The sequence below is a fragment of the Accipiter gentilis genome, chromosome 1 (genome assembly GCF_929443795.1).
Source record: "Accipiter gentilis chromosome 1, bAccGen1.1, whole genome shotgun sequence".
NCBI classification, from domain to species: domain Eukaryota; kingdom Metazoa; phylum Chordata; class Aves; order Accipitriformes; family Accipitridae; genus Astur; species Astur gentilis.
In genome coordinates this window covers 8,287,792-8,305,463 of record NC_064880.1, presented here as the reverse complement: position 1 = coordinate 8,305,463, position 17,672 = coordinate 8,287,792, and the positions used below count along the sequence as shown (strand labels likewise).

At 44.9% G+C, this 17,672-nt stretch overlaps 1 protein-coding gene across 1 annotated transcript in view; it reads right to left on the bottom strand.

Moving 5' to 3' along the window:
• Window positions 1-17,643, bottom strand: part of FBXO42 (F-box protein 42) — a 49,997-nt gene extending 32,354 nt beyond the window's left edge. Inside the window, exons 1-2 of the mRNA XM_049804190.1 lie at window positions 17,500-17,643; window positions 1,613-1,879 (exon numbers count right to left, since the gene is read on the bottom strand). Coding sequence (XP_049660147.1) covers window positions 1,613-1,862 — 250 coding nt within the window. The 5' untranslated portion in view covers window positions 1,863-1,879; window positions 17,500-17,643. The remainder of the gene's footprint in view (window positions 1-1,612; window positions 1,880-17,499) is intronic.
• Window positions 17,644-17,672: the final 29 nt, after the last annotated feature.

The window sequence follows — 17,672 nt, the reverse complement described above, 5'->3', positions numbered from 1 at the left end:
CCAGGAACACCCCCAGCAAGAAGTCACACTCTGGGATACGAAGCAGGAAGTTTTTTTTAAAAAAAATGAAGCCCGAGGTCCTCAAGCAGCTGGTCCCCGAGAGTCGTGCGGGAAATGTAATGTGAACTATAGTATTTCATAGCAGATGTATCCTGACAAACAGGAAAAATTAACCAGAAGAAAACAAATCAAGCGTTTACCCCAAGTGACCTCGCTGCTTCACAGAGTGCAGGTTAGCAATTACACTCCCTTTTTTTGCTATAATTGCCACAAAAATGGCACAGCCGCCCAGCACCACTCATCCCCTGAGACTTGGACAACTCACTCCCATGCCACACTGTGCCTCAGGCTGCTCATCCCTCCCCTCCACTCGAGGGATGTTTCCCACAGTCTCTTTTGGGGTGAATCACCAGGTGCTTGTTCATTCCAGCTGCTTCCTTTGCATCTCTTAAGGCTGCTCCAGGAACAAGCATGTGTGAGAAAGTGCACCCAAGCAGCAACTTGAGGGCTGTGGACACTTGAAAAATCTTTCAACAGGGGTGTGGGCTGCTGCTGACCCAAAAATTATGCAAAAAGAGTAATTTTGTGCAATGCTCACTTCTGAAGTAGCGGTGTTTTTTTTAACCTCCAGCCTGTTAAACTCTGGGCAAGGCAGAAAATGCCTGGAATCTGAGCAATGCTTCACATGTGCGGAGAAGTTCACAAATTAGACATCACCCCACACACCTGCCAAAGGCATTTTTTCTCACCTGACACCCGCTCTGTGTTTTCCAGAAGAAACAAGTTACCCTCGTGCAGCAGCGTGCCTCATTTCCTACAGATTTAACTGTGGTCTCCTCTTAAACTGCTTGTTTTTTAATGAAGCCTGTAATCAAAACACGTGTCTCCAACAGAAACAGAAATCATCCAATGTATTAAAAAAATACCAAAGCAGATAGCTTTGCTTGTATCCTTGTCCAAACTTTACCTACCTATTTGTCATATCATATGTATCTAGCATTAGAATATCCCCATAAGGCTTCAGAATTAATGCTGCACAGAGGTGAAGTATCTGTATCTCAGGGCTACTCTTTCAGGAAGTCTGAATATGTAGATCTGTACTAATGCAGATTTTATATACCACTTATCTTCAGCAGAGCTGTAAGAACCAGACACGGTTTTGTTTCCAGCCGAAAGCATAAACTTTGGGAATGTTAATTACTGAGCACGACACAAACGAAGCACAATTATAGCCACATCAGACATGGGACACTGGCAACTGGGGTTGCTGTGTGGCAGAGAGGAAGCCTGAATGCAAGGTCAACAGTGCTGCACATCAGCAGCGCACGGGGAGCACTCAGAAGCAACGTGAGCTGCTCTGTCACAGGGGTTCTTGGGGTTTCACTCTTTTATACTTCTAAAGAGGCTGAGGGGCTCAATTCTGCATTGTTATTAGCCTTGAGCAAAGCAAGTGACCCGACGGCTGTAGCTATTTTTCCAGCATTTTGCAGAAGTCAAATTTCTGAGTTTGAGGGGAAAACAACAGGTGAGGCTAAAAAAAGGCAGAGAGCTGAGATACAAATCCATCTTCCCACAATTAAAAAAAACGCACTCGCATTACAGCTATTTGTACCTTTGATTAGTCGATACCACTGTTTGCAGACAAGGGCAGCAGTTTTGTGCTCCTGATAGGGCGAAAGGAAGGAGAGGATATATTCCAAAACCTCTTCTGGGAGCTCCAACATTGATCTGTTATGCCTGGTCTCCTCAACCTCCAGCTCAGCATGAGGCTCATCATCTTGCTCCATTGTCCCTTCGACCACAGCGTCTTCTGGATCCACAGCCATGAAACCGTCATCTTCACTGTCCGAGGAACTGGCCATGGCATTCCACTTCACAGCTTCAAGGGGGGGGAAAAAGACAACGGTAAGGTCACAAAGAAAATTAATAGCATCAGAAATGCATCTGCAAGCCATGTATGCTACACCAAAGGTCTATGTCAAGCTCTGTCCCAGCAAACTCCAAGTCAAGGACATGGTTTTTGCAAAGATTTGAAGCAGGCTGCACATGGTTTAGGAACAAGCCACTCTCCATTGGCGCAGCATTTTCCCAGGCCATTTAATCTCTTGCCACTCTCAGCCCTGCTGTTGCCTACAAACTGTACCAGAGAAAAAAAACAACCCAAATCCTGCTGGAGGAAACCCCTGCTTCCTTGCTGGGCCCGAGAAGGCATCACAGTGCTGCACTGGTGGCCCTGGTTGGTTTGCACTGTGGGGACAGGCAGCGATGGGGAAAGGGATCTCCACCAAATCAAGAGCAACCCAAAGCAAAACAGGATGGAAGGGACAGCTTTGCAGCCCCTCCTCCCCCGCAAAACCAGTTTTGCCAGCAAGCCTGCTTTACCCCAAGCAACTTCCCAGCAGCATGCGGGGTGGGGGGGTGGGGTGTCCTTGTCCCCTACTCCCTTAACACCCCCCCTTGTTTCTTTTTTTTTTTTTTTTAATTAAATACTTGCATGTAGTTCTTACTGACAGTAGGTGAGGGAAGAAAAACCCCCACAGGATTTACTGCTGCTGAAAGGCTGGAATATCGAATATTGCATCTCCAGCTATTCAGAACATCTTAAGCATAAGGTAATGTACCGATGACAGAAATACATCATGAAATAAATCCATCTTAACGAGCGGCTATGTCCAATTTGGCCAGTTGGCAAGGTGTGCAGTTAAACCCATGCCTGTCACTGCAAAACAAATCCCCAGACCCTATTTCCTAGGAAGCAGCTGACATGTTTTGGGGAGAGCGGCGATAGTTTTCCCTTCCAACACTGCTGGATGAAGACCAAGGGATGCAACGGCTCCATGACTATACCTGCACCGATAGCTCAAACCAATATAACTCACAAGGATGACGCAGGGACTTTCGTTTCAAAAAACTGCAATTACAAATTCCCTTTATTATCCTTTCCTAGTCCAGCAGGTTGTAATGAAGGACCCAACACAGGGTAAGCTCTCAGCTGTTACATCGCTCAGTGTGAGTTTCTCCCAACACCACAAGACAGAGGCTGCCCAGCCACCCCCAGGTCCCAGATTGACTAGGATGATGGGATGCAGATCAACACCATCCATGGGACGAATCCCACCTGCAACAAGCCCAGAACACAAACCCACTCCTCAAGAGGGAAGACAAGACGTGGCTTTTTGCCCAACATACTTAAATACAAGTATATAGTATCTTATCTTTACTAAACTCTTAGTATCACAGAACATATGGATGGAAGGAATTTAAGTTACCTAGCTATCAGGAATAAATTAAGCTGCTATAAGCTTCCAGCAATGCAAACTCTACCCTCTTCCCCAGCTAAACCCAGGGTTTTCCCATCCCAGCGTACACTGAGCCGAAGAGCCATGGGAATAGCAGAGAGCAGAGATGCGGAGAAGAAAAGCTTGCCATGACAACTAATTCATGCTTAGAAAAATTATGTTTGACAGCATTACTCTCCACTTTTGTCAGGTTCCCTGATGAAGCAACTTCAGAAAATCCATGGGGCTGTCAATCTTTGGTAGAAACCACATCAAAATTAAACTTACAGTTATCATCCTAACAGATGCTCAGCACGTTTTCCCATGTCAGAAATCCTTCTTAAAGTCAATGTTATGACAGAGAAAGGCTGAAACCCAATGCTTTGACACAAGCACTGCTGCTGCTGCCAGCAAACTGCATTACACAGCAGATAATACACAAATTCCCAAAGATTAAGAAATGGAAAACTAAAAAAAAAAAAAAAAAAGCAGAGCTGCACTAAAAAAAAAATAATTAAAAAACCAAGAGGGTTGGGTCTTTTCCAAGTAAAAGCATCTATTACCATGAAGCACATGTGCCAATTTCCATCTTGACACGGCATGGCAGGAAGCCAAAGGCTCCCAGTACTCCAACTTCAGGATGCGGTTTCGCTAGAGCCAGGGAGGTTGGCGGAAGGAGGGTTGGTCCCTATCTCATGGCTTGGGACAACAGAGCAACACATCTACCCAGGCGGAACAGAAGGTGTTTCAGACCCTAAAAAATGCTAAAAGACCAATCAGAAATACATTTGCATCCAGGTCAGGTACAATGGGACACCTGTGGGTGACAACACCAAACATAAACCTCAACTCAACAGGTTCACACAAGACATCTGTTGTGTTATTAAGGTTTAGAAGCAAAGATTCTGTGTGTTTCCCAACAGCTTTTATTTACCCTCTAAATAATGTCCAAAACCTGCTGGAAGAAGTCAGTTGAGAAGTGCAGGAATGAACGCCCAGCTAGGAAGGGTTTTTTCCCCAATTATTAAATCCCAATTTTGATCCTCTGGAGCAGGCTTGGGAACAACACAACACAGCAAGTTAATCACAGGGGCAAAACAGCTTGGGGGTTAGAAAAGCATCTCTAAGACCTGTTTTAAAAAGGCAGGAGGAGCAGGGAAACCCCTCAATGCCTCAAATAGCACATGCTCATGCAGATCTGGGGATGGAGAAGCCACGCTGAATTTTGTCTGGTCTTACCAGACCACTTGATAACATTATAAATATTCAAATGCATCTACTTTGCTAGATCCTCGTTTTCTAAATGCTTGAATGTAAGAAAAACACACCCTCCAAGTTTTCACACCCACGCTGTGTTATTTTTCTTAAGGAAAACAAGACTAGCAATAAACTCAACTCCCAAAAGGCAAGTCGCCGTCAAAATAACTCTTCAAGCTTGACCTATCACGGATGCAGATTTTGCTCTTATGGCACAGGAGCAGCAGGCTGGGAATAACCACCCCCAGACTGCAAAGCAGCAAAAGCCCTGTCCTATAACCCTGCTCCAACATCAAAAAAGAAATCCAGGCAGTCAGTAAGAAAGCGCTAAAGCATCCCAGCCAGCTCCTATTACCAGTTATTGAGCAGATCCATGGGAGAAAATCCCATGCCAGTGTTTTTACTAGTTATTTGAAGAGCAGAACAGAGTGTTTCTGTCCCATTTGGATTTAGGGTAGATGCAGTAGGTGTTTTCTCACTCATCCTGGCTCTCTAGGTGCTCTCTGCTTGCACTGAGCTGGGCTTCAGTTTGTAAGTGGGCTAAAATTAATCTCCAAGCACTCAAAAAGCCGCAGTGAAGGGATTTAAGCAGTCATGTCTCATCCAAAAGTACATGCAATTCAATTAACTCGCCAGGACAGATCCAGGAGCCCTGTTCTGTTTGGATCGATTGCTGTGAAGGCCAACACATGCCCCTTGAAGCATCGTATTATAGTTTGCACCCTACAGTCTCCTGGTCCCAGAGAAGTGCCTTTATATTCCAGCAGCAGAAAAGTTTTACAGCATTCAGAAATTAGCCTAAAGCCCTACCAAGAAGGAATCGCAGCTGCTTAAAATAACACGTAAAGAAACACTAGAAGGGCAATTGAAACAGAGCTCTGCCAGCACTGATCAAATTTGCCTGGCCCTTCCTAAAAGCTGTGTCTTTGCCAGTTGGCAAACATTTTATAACTCTTTTCCTCCTTTCAGAGCACTTGAATTTCCCCTCTTTCCCCTCCTGAAATTATTTAAGAACCTGCTATTTATTCTGCTAAAGTGATTATTTGCTGCAGTGGAACAAACAGGTGAAAAACATTAAGTGCAGGCAAAAAAACCCACCAGGTTTAAGCACTTCTTGAAGCCTGGTAGCAACATCAGGCAGCCAGGAGCCTGCTCCTGCAAAACCCCTCTCAATCCAAAAAGGTTTCCCTACCTGCAGGCATCTCTTCTGGTCCCATGGACCCCAATTCACAGGCGTGGGTGGCATCAGTGGTTCCCATCCCGAGCTACCTCCTCTTCTCTGCAAGTCTCAGCTGTTTTAAGAAGCGCTTGAACCCACAGGGGTTTTGACCTGGCTTTTTTTTTTTTTTTTTTTTCAGTCAACAGTTTTTAGGGGAAAAAAGCCTCCAAGGCAAAGTTCTTGAATGAAAATAAGAGGCCATGCAATAGTACTGAGTCAGAGCACATTATGCATAAGGGAATGCTCATTTTCACATGCCACAAAAAATACTCTCTCCAAACATAATCATAGAAGCTATGTTCTCACCCAGGAAAAAAATAATAAAGGTGTGTGAAAGGACCCAGCCCTGGCTGGCTGACTGCTTCGGCTGGAAGGAGAAAGGGACTCTGCAGAACAGAACGGTTAATTGCACTTGGCAATCAGAAGCTATGGCGTTAATTTAGGGGTGGAAGATAGCAACTGCCTCTAACCCCCTCCAGACTCTTCCTCATAGTTTGCAACTGCTTGTTCTACTTGTCAGCAGCCCCATCATGGCAGGGTAGCATTTATGGAGACATTTAGACCTTTTAGGCTTATTCTCTTAGCCAGTTTAAAAAAACAAGCCTATTCCATCAGACAGACATTTAATAATAAGTCTTAGGCTGCTTTCCTTGAAAAAAATTCCTGTCTGTATTTGGAAGGATTATTTTTGCACAGTATTTTATTGTCTCTTGCAGCTATGCCATTAAGGACTTCAATGGCAGCTTCCCCCACTCCAATTTGGCTTTTGCTACTATAAGTTGCTCTACAGAAGCCCCAAGCCCTTTTCTAGAGATATAAGAGGAAAAATAAAGTACTATTTCCTAGGTAGAAGCACACTCTTTTATGAAAGCAATGGCACAGGGAGTAAAAAGTCTCCAGGAGTTACAGGATTTGGAGTAGGGATAAACACCGTTAAGTAAGATGACATTTCTAGTCCTCCAAAACTTGCACCAGTTAGAGCCGATGCATTTGAAAATCAACTGCTAGACAAGTTCAAGAGTAGAAAAAAAGTAGATTTTAGTCAAAAAAGAAAACAAAGGCTCTGGGAAGCTGAAGGATGAGCAATATCCTGTATGCGCTGCTGCACCAGCCTCACGCCCAGATGAACAAGTGAGACCTCAGGGATACCTGCACCATGCTTTTCTCCTTATCCCTGCAAAACAGGCAATTACAAGTTCTTTGAAGCACAGCTTTCCTCCCCCCCTCCGCCTCCTTTAGCTGCCTTTCAACAGGAAATTGTTTTTTCTTTCATATAAGACCTAGCTTCACCCATGAAAATAAAGGTTTCCTAAATTCCATCTGCAAGTTTGAAAAGTCAAATATATATCTTTCAGTACTAGCTCCCTGCCACGTGTTTTGCCTGTTAAACCAGTATTTTTATAGATTCCAGAGACAAACTCAAAATTATGTGACTTCATTTTACAATGCCATATAACCTGTACCATACTGTAATGAAACAGCACGATTACAACTGAATTTTAATTGATATTATTGTAATAAAAAGGTATAGAGAGTTACCAGAAATCCCTCCCACCCCAGTGATGACAGGCTGACCCTCAGCTATTCCATATTCCTGCTCATTTTTATTCTAAGCTTTCAGGAAAAAAAATAGTAGTAATATAACATTACGCAGCAAGATTTATTACACAAACAGCACAGCAACTTAAAAATAAATTCTGGCTAATCTATCTTCCTACAAAATTAAAACACTGAAAATGAAGAAGAAAATTTGAGGTTTATTCTGGATTTATTATAGGAATACAAACCCAAGTAGCATATGTTTTATATACTTGTCATTAGTGTACGGTTCATCCGAACAAAAGGAAACAGCAGAGTTTAATGACACTGCACTTGAGGTGTACACAGCAAAATCTGTCATTTGAATTTGCTAATGGAATAAACAGGACAAAACCTCAGAATTGGCCTAAAATCTTAATAAAATATTAACAAATCAAGAACAAGACCAAAAAGCAAAGGCATGAAGTCCACCTCCAGATATCCCTGCAGAACGCCACTGAACAAGTCAAGATCTCCAACATCCAAACCCTCCCAGATGCATCCCTAATAAGTGGGATTTGAAGACTTTTTAGTTTCTTTTTACAGCATTATTACCCTTAAAACAGCTTAAGTTGTTTAAAACCTGTTGAAACCTACCTTGATAAGCACTAGCAGCACAAAAGAAGCTGTTACATTACTTATTTAGGTACCACTTGAGCTCACACACATGCTATTGGCCAACGAACCCCAATTTAATCACACTGGACATTAAATACATTTACCCTTAGGTTAAAAACGTGATCTGGGTGGGCCAGGCATCCATACACAAAGCACCATGCTCTCTGGGTTTCCCTGATAAAAATTCAAGCCTCCACGTGCATGCCTCCAACTCTGAAATCTCAGTAATCGCTCAACAACATTACATCCCTCCAACCAAGCCAAAAATTAGGAAGTCTGAATATCAACCCTAGCTGGGGTTCTCCAAACATGGAATGGGTCATTCCAGTAACTGTGACCCAAATTTGGCCTGTTTGGAAAACTGTTCTGCTCAGGTGCAATAATTGGCTGGGTCTGTATCTAGGTGTGCTCTTACAATTCATCCCCTCTACTGAAATCACCCTAAATTTTGTAGGGCTGTAAGTAGTATTTTGGGCTCACACACTCCCTCTACTGACTCCCTGCATACCGTTAATTAAAATTATTCTTGCCTGAACTTTTTCTAGCAAAACAAATAATCATGATTCATTTCAAAATGAAGGCAAAACTGCATGCCAGCCAGAAAACAAAAATGATCCCTAAACAAGCAAATAAAAGGCTTTAAGACTTGAAAATAGAGGATTTTACAAGAAAACATGTAGATGCTTCTCCTGTTGCAACATACACTGAAGATAAACAGTTTACACAGCGGCTGCCCAGATAAAAACATCTGATGCGATTCTCAGTACCTATCCAAACCCACCTGTGATGATTCATCATCAAGAACTGCTCGATAACACCAAGCAAACACACAACGGCAGACTCTGGAAATAATTGTCACCTCCTTCCTTCGTTGATAGAGCAGCAGGTCTGGACCTCAGAGGCAGCACTTGGAAAGCTACAGTTAAATTAATAATTTTGAGGACAGCCTGTAAAAATGACACAGCACTCCTTACTTTCCTCTACAGACATCTCTGAAACCTACCAAAGCCACTAAAATTGGTTAATCTCTATAAAGGTTTCAGGCAAACAAAGGCAAATTTACAGCTGAACCACAAGGAAAACACATGCTACTGATCTAAAAACCAGTCCCATTTTGATGGTACCAAAAATAAGTCTGAAAACACAACGCAGAAACATAATTTCTGTATTTACACTTCCATACAGGCCAATGCCCATTTCTGTGCCCAAACAGCCCAGAAAACCTGCTCAGGCAAAATAATTACACGTAAAGCATGGAAATACCTTAGAGAAGGGTTTGCTAACAAAACTAGGAGGTACCCAAACATATTGGGTGACTTAATTCCTGATTTTTTGACAGGCTGTGTCAGATGCTTATTCAGTGTAGTTGCATTATTTTTTTTTTTAAATAAAATCTTTTCTTTGTACAGTATAACCCGACGAATCCAAACAGCTGCTCACAGCACAATTCCCACTAAACTGCTGCCCACACGGAGGAAACCGCAGTCCCCGAGGTGCCCACGTGTCAAACAAACACTGCCACAGGAAAGCAGCCTGCAGCAAGTGTCAGAATCCGACCCGGCGCACGACTTCCTTGGCCGGGAAAGCCCTGGATCACATCCACCTCCTCCAGCTCAGGCAGCAAAACAGGCAGCTTGGGAAGCAGCAAAATGTCATTTCCTACCAATGCATCACTTGTGGGTGAGCCTCTGCCACCTGCAGCAATTGGACTGGGGGGGGTCGGACCTTTTTCCTCCCTGGTAGTTCCTTTGGTCTCCAGGATTTTGAGCTTTCTTGCCTTCAGCGGGGTCTTTCTCTCCCTTTCCTGTCCTGTGAAACTTGCAGGAACTTAGGATCTTTGAGACCTTTATCCTTTTGATGAATCGGGCAGAAAGGGGCAACAGGATCAGGAATTAGTGTGAGAGAGAAAGCAAACTCCATAAGCCTTGCTTCCAAAAAAACCCACCCTGGCAAAAGCCCATCGAGAGACAGACACACACTGCTCCACACGACTGCCTTCAGAAACTACTAGCACTTCAAGAGGCTTAAATAATCAGTGTTAATACCCATGCTGCAATGCTGTCCATGTAAATCAGGCAATCTCTTGTTGTTCTAAGCAGTAGGACCACCAGTCAATAGTCAGGTTTCCAACAGTGCTGCAAAATTCAGGCTTAATGTTTTGCTGCGGGAACGAAGAATGAAATTTTAGCGCTCAGGAAAATTAAGTTAAGCAAATGCTAGGTCAAGGTCAGGGCTTACCAGTGAGGCAACTTGTCAGGCAAGCGCTCCCTTTCAAGCCTCTGGTTCCCCCCCATGACATAGTCTTTGGCTTAGCACATGCATGTGGAGGAGGAGGAGTATGGAAGAATTTCATTTTTGCAATGAACAAAAGTTATTCTGCAGCCTAAATTCACAAACCACAACATTCCTCTGTCAACTAAGAAATGTAAGTCACAAGCAGCCCTGAGACATTTCATCTGAAGTGAAGATGAGCTCAAGGATACTGACTTCCAGGCCAAAAAAAGAAGGATGCACTGGAAGAAGCCATGTACTAGTGCAGGCTCGGTAGCCAAGGTTTAATCTAAATCGATATCCACAGCTTTCAGACAGACTGCTGACTTCGCAGCAGGTCGCTGATGCAATGTTTTTATCTTTGTTAGCAAGCAGGGTACCAAGATATCTAATACCATCTCGACATGGACATTATCAGTGTTTGAGCACTGCAAACGATGCTGTCCTCCCGATCTTAACTCCTAGCAGATGAGCTGCTCAGCTGTAACATGTATTGTGTGTCTAACAATAAAAGTGTGTTTTTGCAATGTCCACTCACCTAATCACATCAAATAAATTTGTACGCCACCTTCAAACTAGTTTGTGTAATTCCCGGTGCAAAGCCTTTGATGAAAGCTGCCAACTACGGAGTTAACCATCTAGCAAACATTGCCCAGGAGCAGGGCTGGATCATACCAAAGAGAATTTAAAGGCAGATCTGTTTGCTAAACAGCAATTGCAACAATATAGAAAATATTTTCTCTCAATGGTGGCAAAAAAAGAGTTTACATCAATAGAGATACACCCAGCCAGAAAACCCTCTGGCCACATTAGCACGTACCTGCCCAACACAACCTTAAACGCCTTCACACATTACAAAAGCGCAGCATCTGTGGGTGTCCCAGAGCCTGGCTCGTAAGCGCCACAGTGGTAATTAACCCCATTTTATAGGTAAAGGAACAAAAGCACCGAGAAGCTGAGGTCAAGCAAGCCCTCGACAGCACTGGGATTACAATACTGGAGGTTTCTGGCTCCCTGACCTGCACTGAAGAAATTAGGCTACTGCCTCTCCAGAGTTAAGATGAATATGCAGATAGCACCAAAAGCTCTGTTTTACTTTTGACAGGTGAGCTGGAAACAAAGACACACTAATCAAAACACAAAAGGGTGATGGAAAAGAGCAAGACTTACGAAAAGCAAGCACGGAGCTTAAGCACTTGCTGACACCCATGAAATAGGTTTGAGCATATAAATTCAGAACGCAGCTGAATTTATCACTGGGGTTTTTTAGCAGAAGATATTAACTAGGGAGGGCAAACACCCATCAATCTCTGCAAATATAAGACCACATACCCCTCTGTCACACTGTGCAATGAGGATGGCGAGAAGAACGGTGCCTAAGGGTCCACAAACACAAGACGCATGTGTCGAAGGGCATCACCACAGCCCGGAAAAGAGGCAAACATCAGCTTCAAGGTGGGGCTGACTTTGAGGCAGCGTGTCTTCTCATTGCTCAAAATTCCGTGGAGCCGTTGTTAGCTCGGTGACTGGCAGTCTAGACAGCGTCTCTTTTATTCACTGTCAATATGTTGCTGGCAGTGAGCACTGGGAGAGCTGTTCTCCTGGTGCTAAAGCTTCTGCTAAACACATTTCTCCCATTAACCAGCATCTTGTTGGAGAAAAATCCCAACCAGCTCCCAGAAAACAGCAATGTCATTTAAAGTGAGCAACAGAGGATTCATTTAAATTTACAGGAGGTAAAGCAGATGGGAAGGATAAATACTTTCCTCTTCAGCGATATGAATGTGCAAAACAGCCCATAGGGTGGTGGCGATTGCAACCCTATTATTATAAACCAGGAAGGACTGCTCTGCATCCCCTTCAACACCAAGGCTTTAAAAGACAAAGAAATAGGGCTAAAGCCACAGGGAAGACCCATGCACCTCAGTATGAGGGGTTGCAAACAGGAGCAACAACACCACTGAGCAGACCTCACAAGCAAACTGAGCCACCTACAGGAAAATACAACCCAGCAGTTCAATTTAAAATAGATTTCACAAGAGCTAGAGTTTGACCCACCCAGCAGACTTGATGAGGATTTGCTGCTGTTTCCACACATTTTGAGAATTTGCCTTCCTTTATTAGAATTTTTTTTCAGCTAATGAAGAAGGCAATGCAGAACGAGAAGCAAAAGCACTGCAAGTTAGGGATGCATCACTACTGAGAAAAGCAAGGGCTATCTATTCTATATGCCATATCTCAAGTCTAGCTGTTTAGTGAGGCTTAAAAATACTAGGTATTAGATACTAAGAGAAGACAAAAGAATGGAAGTCAAATCCACATTATATTAATAAGCAAATAAAAATTCAGTGAAATTGGGCTAATTTCAAATTCATCCCTACCTCTTAATCAAAAACTCAGCTTGCCCCAGCAGCCTAAGATCTCCCTTTGTTAACATCCCAAACAAGAGCACTCCCACCACCCCAACAGGCACCCCTTTAACTGATAAGCACAGCCTGGCATCGTACCGGGCACAAGAAGGAAGCAAACCACCTATTATCACATATTATGAAACCCTAGGATTCCACAGCACCCAAGAATCAGGTTCAGAGAGGGCTAAAGCGTCCCATGTGTCCCCTCCCGAGCCGCAACGTGCATCGGTGTCAGCAGAATGGGTTGCCACGGCTCTGAAACCTGAAGGTCCAGGAGGTTTTCAGGAGTCCCCAGCAGCAGTCACAACAAGGAAAGAAAACAGCCAGCCTAAAAACAAATGCAGGAAGAGCTTGCATTCAACAGAACAGATTAAAAGTGGCTGCTTGACGGAGGAATTGAACAAAATAATTGCAGAATGGATGCAACAACAATGGTACAGAAGTAGCTGCTATTTGGTTTTCTCATTTAAGGTGTTTTGGGCAGGTGCCTTCACATGCTGGCAAAAGGATCCGATGTGCATCTGATACCAGTGACAAGAAAAAACATAGATTCACTGAAAATGTTTGCCTTTTGCAGAATTATGCTTTTTTTAATAGCCTTGATACCCTGCATGTGCTCAGCACCATCCCCTGGAAGCTCACCACAAGGATAACTGTACCTAAGGGGTTCATGATCCTTTGTTAAAGTGCAGATAAATCACTCATATCATTGCAAGCTCTCCAGCATGATAAAAAGCTGGCCATAACAATTAATACATATCACAGATTCCCCCATGTGAAAGGTTTTGGGATGGACAGTTTTTTCCCATAGTCACTGTGACTTAACAGCAAGATTTTTACATTTATGAGCTGCTTTTTATCCAGAAAACCCAAAATCGCTCAGCAAACCAGAGATGATCTTTTGCCCACTGAAATGTGTCACTTGCCATTACTAACTGTACGGTCTGTCTGCAAGAGCAATAATTTCTGCAGCTTCACGGGGAGCTTTGCTTAGGCAGAACATGTATCACAAAATATGGACTTTGCTAAGGTTATTGTGTATTTTTGGCAATGATTTGCAGCATTCAGCAACAGCCCCTTGCTTTTACATCTCTGGTACGAGACAGCCTGGCAGCAGAACACCTCCTAACATCATCCCTTCACAACCAACTCAAATAAAAGCATCTTTTCACCAAACACAACTTGCTGTGGAGACCTGGGGTACTCTCAAACACATCTCAAAGTGCTGACAGGGCTGTCACCACTGATCTGAGGTTTGACAAGACCAGTGGTGGAAGGGAACATTACCACAGCACATTAATATTAACCTAACAAGAAGCCCCAAATAAATTAAAGTAGCTTTACCAACTTACCAAGGCTTCAAAAGCCCGCGTTATTACAAAATTTGCACAAGCACAGAACAAAATAAGCCAGACATGAATCTGAAACATATGAAGAGATACAGTATGTCTGAATTACTCAATACAGTTCAGGCAACTGTGATTTTTGCAAGGGGGAAATGAACATTTTAAGTCATAGATGTTTCAGTAGGTGTTCAGCTAGCAAAGCTAAATATTTAAAAAATTGCCATAGAAATGGGGAAGCAAATACAGTCCACAGCACGGTCCGATGCAAATTAACTGAAGCTCTAGGAGAACATTTGCAGTTCTTGAAATAGCAAGCTCCTGAAGGCAAGATCCACGTTTTCTGCATCTTGCTCAACACAAACCACAGTTCTCGATGCGGATGTGTCACCCTGCTCTCCTTTAATCTCAGACACAAGCGAGTTCAAAAGGGATTTTGACCTGAATTTCTAAACTACATCAAAAAGCTGCATTAGCTGTTAATGGCAGCACAGCCCAGATACCTTGGTGCATCTCTCGGGAATGTCACCAACCGCAGACAGTCCCACTCAGGTCAGAAAACACACTCCGAAAGGAGCTCTTACCTGGAGAAATACCCATAGAGCACATTATCAAGGCCACCAGAGTCCTCTTTTCACAGGCTTTTATCTAGATTTGTACTTAATCTGAGCCTAGCTCTGGCTCTAACACCTTTTATAAGCCCTTGCAGACATCCCCACATGATGCTGCAGTTCAAAAGCCAAGGGCTTCAAGCTTATTTATGTACAACCTTAAGAAAATTTGTTAGGACAAAGCCTGAATCAATGTTTTACAACAAAGCCTGCCATGACTAAATACACAGGGAAAAATAACTTCCCTCAGAGGCGCAGCTCTGTTTACACAGAAAGTGGGAAGCCTTTTCTAGCAGCACTCGCTCACATCCTGTGGAAGTGGCTGGAATTGGCAGTGGGCGAAGCAGGCTGCGCTGAAACCCAGCGCCTCTTCGAAGCCCTGAAAACAGACCTTTACAAATCAGCTGTGTACTGGGAACATGTGGAGAACAGACTATCCCCCCATCCTCCCACTCCAAAGCTACAGCTGGTGTCACTCCTTCCGTTAAACGTGAAGATTATATACATTAAATTTCCTGAGATTAAGGGCAGGACAGTCAAGCACATCCTCACTATCTTTGGGAACAAACACCTCACTCCAGAAGGTGCCTGATGAAGCAGCTTCAAGCAGCGGCTTGAAATCCCCAAGCCAAAGGTAACACATGTTCAACAGTGGCAAGAAACCATCCCGATCTTTATATCAACCACAGGCAGGACAATAGCATTTTTTCTGCAGGCAAGATTTCTTCTAGGGTTTCTCCTATAGCCAAACACAGAGAAAATTTGAGTCCAGAGACTAAAGGCTGTAGTAAACTCAAATTAAAATTTAAAATTACACATACTGCCTTTAAAAGTCCATAGGAGTAAACCAGTGCAGCTTTGTAAACTAGTGCAATACTAAAACTGTGCAGTCTTTCAAACCCAAGTGCTTCGCTTGCCACCATGGAAAAAATGCTGCTTGGGCGGAGTCACCCGCCAGTTAAAATACCAGGTAACACAGCAGGAAAAACACGCGCAAACATCTTCGCTATGCAAAAACAACCACTGGATGGGATTCTGCTTCTGCTAGAAGCATGCAGATACAAAAGCCCTGGTGAACAGGATTGAACCTGATGCAGTAAGAACTGTAATTTCTCCCTCTGCAAGAGAGGCATCATCCTGCCTTGGAAATAGCCCATGATCCCACCCAGGATCTTGCTTTCTTCTCTCCCAATTCTGACACCAGGGAAAGACCAACCCGAGGCAAACCTGAAGGACACAACCTGAGGGAAAGCCACCAGTATTCGGCCCTTCTCCAGCATGAGCGTAAGGAAAAGGAAGAAGAGATGGTGGTGGGAACACACAGGGCTACGGAAATGAGGAAATAACAGCAAGTCTCTTAACTCTTCAGTTAATGTCCAGCTCAGATATTTGGCTCTTCAGAAGGGCCAAGCCCAGGCTGCGACCACTGCGTTGCGATATACAGCAATTTGTTAGGACACTGCAGTATCATCACCGATTTGGGGCTTCATGGGGCACCTGCAAGGCAGCGGATCGATTCAGGCTTTGGGCTCCTTCACTTTTGAAGGGCAGGGTGGGTAAAGACATCATTACATCCAGGTTACAAATTTAGGTCAGCAGCATCTCAAATGTAATTTATTTTAATTCAAATCCCCTTTAGTAAAGGGGAAGACTTCCAGCTGCTGACCTACAGAATGATCCAGTCTCACCAGCAGTGATAATTAAAGCCATTTTAATACAAATGACATCCCCAGCGATCAGCCAGGTTATCTTACAAACAGAACACAGTCCCCATGTAACGAACTGATTCACTGTACTGCAGACAGGCATTTCAGTTTGCACGACTTCTCTTTTGTTCTTCCTCTGAGCATTAATTAGAGTTCAGGTTATTAAGAGCGAGATACCAAGGCTCTGCTCCTGCTCTCGTGGCTCCTAAGAAAGGCCTTGCCCAATTTGAAAACCCAAACAGGCTTGAAGTGAGACACTTCATCCCGGAAAGGTTTGGGCAGCATCTTGCAGGCAGCATGAGATAATCCTCCCGAGTGAGACCCGCGCATTGAGATGAGCCCCTGCAGTGTCTGCTCAGCCCAGCCCCGTTGTGACAAAAAAATTAAATAAAGCCATTCTCAAATCACTGACGAGATTATCAGTGAAGACAATGGGGACTAACACCCCAAATCCTGTTGAGCTGATAAATACCAAGCTTGCCACCACTACTGATTTAACACAACACTTTTGGGACCAAACCAAACATATATATATACACACACACGTAAGGTGAGCAGCACACGAGGCACGAACGCAGATGCAAGTCAAGAACTGGATTCACATGGAGTTATTTGGAGAATAACCGGAGACTGAGCCTCACCTTTGTTTTTACACATACGAGACTTGAGCCTTCAGGGCAGCCACAGCACCCCGCAGCCTCCACACGGTCGGCAGCACCCGTCCCCCCCACCCTGCCAGCCTGCACCTTGGCACTGCCCAATGCCAACTCTGATTTTTTTGGGGAAATCTGGGTTTTTTTGGAGGGGGGGGGGGGAGGGAGGGCAGGTTTTGCCCACCCCCAGCACTGAAGAAGACCTCAGGGCTGCCTTCACCTTGCCCCCCCTCCCCGGGGCTGCCGCTGCCCTCCGTGGGCAGGGAAGGGGCCTCCCCCCTCACAGGGACGAGCAGCCCTCGCGGGGGCGGGGGGCTACAATACCCCGGGGGGATCTGCCCTCAATAGGGACGCCCCAAAAAGAGGTAAGGGGGGAAAAGAGGGGCTCAATCCCACCCTCAAGCCCCCAAATGGGTGGCCCCCTCCAGGCGAGGCCTGTCCCGCCCTGAGGGGCCTGGCCGGCCGCCGCCGCCCCGCTCCCCAGGGAAGGGACGCTGCCCCCCGCCGCTCTCATCCCTCCCCGCCCCGGGGAACCGCACCGCGGGGCCCCTCACCTGCCGCCGGCCACCGCCTGCCGCGGCTGGGCCGGGCCCTCAGGGCTGCAAGCGCTGGGGTCGCCGCGTCGCCCAGGTGACGGCTCGAACCGGCGCCGCCATCTTCCCTCCTCCCCTCCACCACCGCCGCCGCCACTCCGGCCGCGGCGGAGAACACACTACGCAGGCGCCGG